Source organism: Juglans regia, chromosome 2, assembly GCF_001411555.2.
Source record: "Juglans regia cultivar Chandler chromosome 2, Walnut 2.0, whole genome shotgun sequence".
Taxonomy (NCBI): domain Eukaryota; kingdom Viridiplantae; phylum Streptophyta; class Magnoliopsida; order Fagales; family Juglandaceae; genus Juglans; species Juglans regia.
Genome location: NC_049902.1, coordinates 32,409,652 through 32,418,465, shown reverse-complemented (window position 1 = coordinate 32,418,465; position 8,814 = coordinate 32,409,652). Strand labels below are relative to the sequence as shown.

At 33.6% G+C, this 8,814-nt stretch overlaps 1 protein-coding gene across 1 annotated transcript; it reads right to left on the bottom strand.

Annotated features, from left to right (window-relative positions):
- Nucleotides 1-710: 710 nt before the first annotated feature.
- LOC109011146 (probable calcium-binding protein CML13) lies at nucleotides 711-1,637 on the bottom strand. The gene has a single exon (XM_018992229.2). It carries the CDS (start codon nucleotides 1,495-1,497, stop codon nucleotides 1,054-1,056), a length of 444 nt encoding a protein of 147 aa, XP_018847774.1. The 5' UTR covers nucleotides 1,498-1,637; the 3' UTR covers nucleotides 711-1,053.
- Between the last annotated feature and the right edge of the window lie 7,177 nt (nucleotides 1,638-8,814).

The window sequence follows — 8,814 nt, the reverse complement described above, 5'->3', positions numbered from 1 at the left end:
GATTTTTTTTTTAAGACAATAAATCCCAGAGACCATGCAAACACGTCTTTTGCCCGGTTAAATCCCAAACCTGCATAATGCATCCCCATCACACGGATCAGAAATAATCAGCTTTTCACCAATGGGATGTGACCCTTACAAATTGTTTGCACCAAAGGGTTCAAATCTTGGATCTAGAGGGAGCCTACCACTAAGACCAAGGCTTCTACCACTTGAAACAACCCCTCGGGGTTAGTCTGCTGGATAAATGATTCTGCCATAAATGTGGTTTGATAAGAAAGTATGGCAACTCATTTCTTTCCTTCATTGTTTTTTCCAACCCAAACCTTTAATCTATTATTCTAGCTGCACCATCTTCTATATACATGTTTCAAATATAGCCCTATTCCGTCCATAATTCATCTATACGTAATAAAAGGTTACTTTCAGCATCAAGAAGTAACTCATCAATCACCACTTGCTGCACAAAAGGCATGCCACACATAGCATTATGCCATTTCTAAAGAATTAAACTTTTTGCCACTCACCCCCACAAGATGTTTTATACAAGCTAACAGCAATATGAAGAATGCATGACCGAAAACAATAAATATGGTCTATTTCTCACAATCCTATAATATTTTAATCTCTCTAGCTTCACAACACAGACGAAAAGAGAAGGAACTGAACAAACAAATGGCTGTCTACGTAGTAGAAACTCGTCAATATAATGATACCCAACAAAGAAACAAGTGCCCAAATCAGGCAAATCTCATCATAAATACAATACTGATTTTTTCAAGGCACACAATAATCTCACACAAACAAAGCCAAACAAAATCCAGAACAAGAAACTAGTCAATTTCACATTCCGCTGAAGACAATAGTTCCCATACACATTATGAACAACAAGCAACGCACCCAAGATCTATTGAAACGAAACTAGTAGCATTACCAAAAATTAACAAAAAGAATCCAATACATCAAAACCCAAACGAACAACGAACATGAAAGAAATTAATTCCAGAAAACGTTTCCTTCTCACAAAACACCAAACCCGATTCTACAGCCATATCACTTGGCGACCATTCGAGCTATAAAATCCTCGTACCGGATCCTCCCGTCGGACCCGACCTCCACCTCCCGGATCCACTCGTCGAACTCGGAGGGCTCGAGCTTCTCGCCGATGCTGGTGAGGATGTGTCGGAGCTCGGAGACGGAAACGTAGCCGGTGGAGTCCTTGTCGAGGACCTTGAAAGCGTCGCGGAGCTGGCGATCGAAGGGCTCGGCCTTCATGTGCTTGGCCATGAGGTCGAGGAAGCGAGGAAAGTCGAAAGGCGCGGTGAGTTTCTCCTCGGCGACGATGGCTTTGAGTTGGGCCTGGGTCGGGTTTCCCCCAAGAGACCGCATTAGGATCCCAAGTTCGGAAGGGGCGATCCGGCCGTCACCGTCGGTGTCAAAGAGCGTGAAGGCCTCCTTCATGGACGACACTTGGTCATCGCTCAGATCCTTGCCCATTGTTTCCGGGTCGGGTTTCCTTCTCTTCACGTTCACGCTCCACAAGTGATTTCTGTACTCTCTCTCTCTCTCTCTCTCTCCCTCTGTCGCTTTCCGAGATGGAAAATGGTGTTCTGTTGTTTCTAGTTTCTCTGTTTATAATAAATGTAGAGGACGACATCGTTTTTACTTTTAATACGTGGGGATCATATCCCATATAATACTTTCTTGACACGTGGATATCCAAACTGCCACTTTTTCTTATGCGAGAATTTTATGCATTTTGAGTGGAGCTGGCATCAAATAATACCAATAAAAACAAATTGCTAATAATAATATTATTAAATAAGTTTTTAAAAGATATTTAAGTCAATATATTTTATTATTAATTTTCACTAGTAATTTCTTAGGAGCTTATTTTAGTTATAATCACGATCTTCCTTTATATGAGGTTTTTTTATCATAAATAATAAACATTATTAATGAAATTAAGATATCATCATCTCTTTAAAATAAAAAATAATATGCAACCGTTGAGGAACCACCTGTTACATATAATTACAACCAACCTTATAAGTAATTAGAGAAGAGTTTTACTACACAATCATCCAACCTCCGCACTCCAGTTGATGTGGTTTTTTTTTTTTTTTTTAAAGAAAACATATGTTTTGGTCCTTCTTCCAGAAGGTGCATTTCAATTTCCCCCTAGAAGAAGGCGCATTTCAATTCCCCCCGAGAGCATTCTTCTTCACTTTTCCTTAAGAAATCCTTTCCCCATGTTCTTTCATCGCCTCCACTCTCCTAGCTCGTGTCTTTTCGCCAGCCTCACTCTCTGCCTACCCCGTGTGGCTTCATCACTCCGAAACTGTGTGGTTCCATCACTCTGGCACTGTGTAACAAATATTCTCCTCTGGGTTCACCATCTCCGTACGGCTTCTCCAACTTCACCACTTCCGTACGACTTCAGTCCTTCGCTTGTATTGTATTGTAGCTGCCGAGAGCCATCGTATGTCGTCTTACAAGAGTAAGAAATTAAAGAAAAGGATTTTTATTTTTATTTTTTCGTTTCAACTCTCCATTTCTACCATTACTCATTTTGTGTGTTTATGCGTTTATGGATCTACGATTTGATATTTATTTGATCTGTGTTTTGTGGGGTTTTTGGGTTCTTAATGTTGTATGTATGCCACTCATTTTTTGGTCATTGATAACATCTTAAATGAGCCGATTTAATGTTTGTTTGATCTGTATTTTGTGGGGTTTTTGGATTGTTGATAACATCTAAAGATATTTGCCAGACACAATCGATGTTGCAAACAGCAGTCAGTAGACACCATCACGGTTTTTTATTTTCGGGTTGTTGATAACATCTTCTAGAATGTGTCCAAGTTTTGGCTATATTTTGGAGGTTATGACAGGGCATACAAAGTGGGCATTAGGCAGATTTTGGAGGTTATGTATTAGAAGTTGAAATAAATGTTCAACATAAAAATGACACAGATCAAGTTGAAAGGGAGAATGACTTTTATAAAGAAATTTGTATAACCACTTGATGAATTTTGAAGTTACCATAGATACAATCTTTAGAAATTTGTAAATAAATTTGTATATGAAGTGGAGAATAGTTCGACAGTTTTTAGTAGTGCTTTAATTAAGATTGTACCACTAATGAAAATATATAAGTTTGTTGTGGAAAAATATTTAGTACTAGATATGCACACTAAATTTATATATCCTGTTAGGATCCGCATGTTGTACTTTAATAAAAGAACTAAGCGGTGATGCTACGTAGGTAGTTCATTTCCAATGCCTTAGAAGGGTAAAGAAGCATAAGCAACAACGTATAATCCAATCAATCCATCCGACATTTAAAACTAACATGAAACATTTAGATTCAGAACCAACTAAAAACTATTACAAGAGATATAATTCAATATAGACACAACAATATACATACAACCCTATTTTCTATTATCCTTCTTCGAAGTTCGTCCTCTTGCTACTTCAGCGATTTCTCTCTCTCTATTAGTTTGTCTTTTTTTTTTTAGATTCATACTCACACAGCAATAATTTTTCTCAGATACTACTGATTGAGGTGAAGACTTTTCAGTAGTTAATTTTCTTATGAGCTATAAAGTGAGGGCCACATTGGATTCAAAGTGCTTTCTGCCTTTCTTGTGAACCATTTGTAATGGCAGGCTCTGAAAACCTGCTTTAAATAGATAAATCAAGTACCATAGATACATGTATGAAGTCCTAATAAATGGATGATGTGCCACTCCCACCTTAGTTGCATCAGAAACCAAATGGACTCTGATTATGGTTCCCTGTTCAAAAGCAATTGCTATGTACATCCCATTGGAACATAGGACAATAGCAGCCAGAGGTGCACGATGAGCATCTATTTGAAATTCAATTTGATTAAGAATATAAATGAAATGAACTAGATAGTGCATAAGGAAAAAATTTTGTTTCAAATTTAATAACAAGCAAATAAATGCACAAAAGCCAGAAAATCTGCTCCTTCATGAATATAATAAGATTAACTCAAATCATTATCCACAATTATCTTGTAAAATGGCAATGAGCCTGCATTTACCAAGATTGCATATCAATATAAACAATGAAAAACAAAACAAATTTAGAGTTATGTTCATGAAAGTGTAAAAATGTTTAATCGCAAGGCTAGATTTATATTAACTAAAAAATGTTTAATGGCAAAGATCAGAAACAAGAGTCCTGACTCTCAATAACCTAATAAATTCTAACTTTGAATACAATAATGTTACACAACATATATAGATCACCTCTGACATTGTTTTGTACCTATACATCACTTAAGTCTAACTAAATTAGATAAATGGAAAATTCTAAGAAAATACAACTAAGGTTAAGCGTCCTCGAGTAAGAAGCAAACAGAGCTAGAGTCCAAAAGTATGATGATAACATATTGGAAACAGGGTGAACCAAAGGGAATAACCACATAATATTATTATTGGAATCACTTTGGTTTCCAATTTGAAACGAATGATTGAATATATCCAAATAGACCATGAAAATATATTGATTAATTGTCACTAACTCTGAAAGTTAAGTGGAAACGAATAAATAATTCTAACACTCCCCTTCACATATGGGCAAAAAATCTTGCCTCATTGCTCACATTTTGAAGTTCTTAACCATAACAGAAGCTATTGAGCAGAGATAAGGCTCATCAACGATCACATGCTTCTTATCATGCAAATTACTATATTTATAAATACTTAGGTTTATATGAAATAGTCAATTTCTTATTCTACTAAAGCTTCTAATTTAAAAATCCCAGCAATGACCAACTCACCTCTAATTTAGGTCACATATTCAAGTTCCTCGTCTACTTCGAAGTTTCAAATGCCAACACAATTGAGATTAAGTACCCCCATACAAATTGCGTATTTAGGCAATATCAACGTGTCTTAATGTTTTTTATCAATGTGTCTTCTTACTCTACTATGTTTTTCATGCATCAAGAAGAATCAAAAGAGCAAAAGAACAAAAAAAAAATCTATCTGGAATTATACTCCTTAAAAAAAGGGCACTATAATATTGCTTCTGTACAAGCATGTATTGAAGAGATATTGACAAGGCATATAAATCCAAACAGGTGTTATAAATGTGAAGAAGTGTCTAAGATGCTAATTTATTAGGCAGAACCATTTCGAAAATCTGAGCACATCATTATTAGTGCTCCATATAAGGAGAATATCAATTCTCTGTGACAGCCATGATTTATGTTGTTTTAAAAATAACCCTAAGTTATCATGTCCACTATCGAGCACATTAGCTTCATACATCAAACCCCGCACCCCCCATAAAAATCTCTTTTAATAATTAACATCAATAAAAATTATCAGAATAATTATTGCCATGAAACATGAAAACAGAACATCAAAATAATAATCTCCAACACAATTCAGATTCTATCTAAGATCTTTTACCTTTCCTTATTCATGAGAACATCAAGTATTGAAGTTAAAAAAATTCAATTCTCGGAGAGCAGTTCCAGTTGTTATATTGAACAAACGAAGATGACGGGGTGATAAAGATAATTGTTGAAGTCAGAAACAACCAAAGTAACTAACAAGAAAGCAAGATAACAGGTACGGTATGACCTTTATAAGTAATATGGCCCAAGCACCTATTCACCAGCTCCAACAATCGCAAGAAGACTGGAGGTTAATAGTATATTTCGACAACAATGAAAGCTCCAATAGCTAGCAAAAGAAAATAGAATATCTGTAATGACTATAGAATTTCAATTAAGCTTCATGATATCCAAATTTCAAGTGTAGACATAATATTACTTAAAAGTGCTTATAAAGGAAAGGCAACAACAAATCATGTGGCAAAAAATGATAGTAGGGTTTTCAGTCGACTTTTGCTTTTGTGCATTGTACCATAGAAATGATACATGGCCCTTAATATTGGAATTCAGAGCTTCCCATAATTTGAAGAAAGGAAAGGGATCCTGATATAGACTTGCAGTTACCAGTAACTATGTTGAGGGACTTTCCTGAATTTAATGTGTAAACATTTGCGACTGAGAAGTGAGTCCCATTAAAACAAATTGGAAAAAAAAAAATACCTTTGACGAAGATTTCTTCTACTGAAGGGGGTGAGGGAGATAGGTCTTCAAATGTGGTGAATCGGTCCAACGGCTTGGGGCTGAATGCTGCGTCAAGTGAGATGATGAATTTTTCTAGGGTTCAATGAGGGCGTCCAGGTGAGAAAGAAAATGTGTGAGAGAGAAGAGTTCGAGGTTCGAGAGGGAGAAGAGGGAGAGTTGAGAAGTCTAAAGGAGAATGAGGGTGAGGGAGATGGGTCTTCAAATGTGGTGAATAGGTCTAGCGGCTCAAGGCTGAATGCTGTGTCGAGTGAGAGTAGGAATTTTTCTAGGGTTCGGAGAGGACTTTGTTATGAGAAAGAAAAGGCACGAGAGAGAAGAGTCTAAGGGAGGAGAGGGAGAAAAGGGAGAGTTGAGAGGTCTGAGGGAGAACGAGGGTGAGATGTCTGAAGGAAAAGAGGGAGAATAAACCATGACGTGGGGAAGAAGGGGGTTCGGCCACGTCAGGAGTGTGGCGTGCGGTTAGGGAACCGGAGGTTGAGTAGATTATTTGATTGGACAATGATAGTACGACTTTTAAATGTGCCACTCTATATTTTAATTCTTTTTAATGATTAAGAAAGTGATTATTAGTAAATTTGTATTTTTTTAATTTTTTCTTAATGGTTAAGGATATTTAAAAAATATTTTTAAAAAAGAAATTTCATTTGTACTAGTGTGCATATTTGAATAACATATTTGGTATGCAGCTTAGCATTGTCCAAGTAACTAGCAATAAGAGGGAAGAACAAGAAAACTGACTCCAAAACCAACAATATTGGGTTGATTTGCATTCTATTTTAGTTCAATGGATACAAGATAAGTGATGTGAAATGTAGTGAATTTATGCAGAGAAAGTAGCATATTGATGTTACTGCATACATAAGAAATTTTTCAGTCGTGAGAACCAACATATACAGTTTTGTCAAAATGAACTTTATTTAAGAACATAAAAACAAAAACAAAAACAAAAAAGCTGAAAAGGGTAGGATTCAGAGACAATTTTGGCTGGCCCATGCCAATGACCCATAGCTTACATTACTGCATCTAGCTTCTCTGATGATTGATTAGAGACTAGAGAGCCATTAGATTCTCTATGTTTCCTGCCCTAACCTTGTAAAGATTAAGATTCGGCTTGAATGGTGAATTGAATTAAGATGAGTTAAGATAAAAGTTAAAAATTAAATAAAATATTATAAAAATATTATTTTTTAATATTATTATTATTATTTTAAAATTTTAAAAAATTAAATTATTTATTATATTTTATAAAAAAAAATTTAAAAAAAATTATAATAATAAAATGAGATAAAATATTTTTACTATCCAAATACTACTCAAGTGAATGTTTACCGAGGTGTGTACACTACTTCTGGTGGAGACTTTTTTCATTGGCACTTAACATCCTCAAAAAGTACGAAAAATAAAATTCACATGCACCATTATTTTTATAATTAAAGAATATTTTTATAAAATAATATTTAAAAATAATATTATTTTAATTTTAAAATATAATTATATAAAAAATCATAAAAATAAATTATACGTATATCATTATTTAACTAACAAATACGAGAGAAATATTTTACAATATTTGACTTTAATAAGTTAGATATCGGTCATTCTCATGTCAAGACTTCAAGGAGAAAAAGTGAACATCAAAAGCACATAACATTTGAAATCTTTTATACTTTATCGCGTATGGTCAGGGTAATCACTCGTCTATGTTTATTTGATTGTATAGATGAGATGAGATGAGATGAGATGAGATAATAATTAAAATATAATTTTTTTAATAATATTTTATTTTAAAATTTAAAAAAATTAAATTATTTATTATATTTTATGTGAGAGTTTAAAAATATTATAATAATTTTATGAGATATGATCTAATCTCATCTACCAAACCAAAACAGGCCTTAGTTGTATTTTGTTTTTTTTTTTTTTTATTTATGAGAAATTAAAAACTTCTAGAATTCAATATCTAAATAGAGAAAAAAAAAATAGATATGTAAATTGAGTTTTATAATTCTGTCCTTATAAGTTTTACATTTGATTCCTTTAGATATTATTTTTTGTATCTCTTTTTCTTCTTCTCAATCATGTCGTAAATGGTGGCGAGATTTCATAAAGCTACAAATCATGGGTCGATTGAATGGCATCATTTCTTTGTGATAAGGATTAAGGACCATTATTTATTCTTTTTTTAATAACCACTAATCTTCCTTTTTTCATATCCACCTTTGATTATTTAGGTAATACAAAATATTTGATTAATGGTCCGTTTAGTTACAGAGGTGAGATTAAACTACATTTTATCTCATATAATTTAATTTTAATTAATAATTTTATTTTTATTTATAAATTATTTTAATTCATCTCATTTAATTATTAAAAATTCGACTTAAATCAGTGTTTAATTTTTACGTAAAAATCATTAATATATATATATATTTATATACCGTCAAAATTATATAATTATAATTTGTAAAGTACAGAACGGATCAACTTCGAGGATCGTGGCATATAAAGTTGCCACTGAGCTATTATTTGGGCAATATTTCGAGGAGCAGTTCCTATTGCCTTTAGGAAGGAAACTTTAATTTATTAATTTGACTAAGGAGATGATTAAACTTGTGGGGTTTGCTTTAATAATTTGTCCTTTTTCTTTATAGTTTATGTATTTTTGTAAAGGT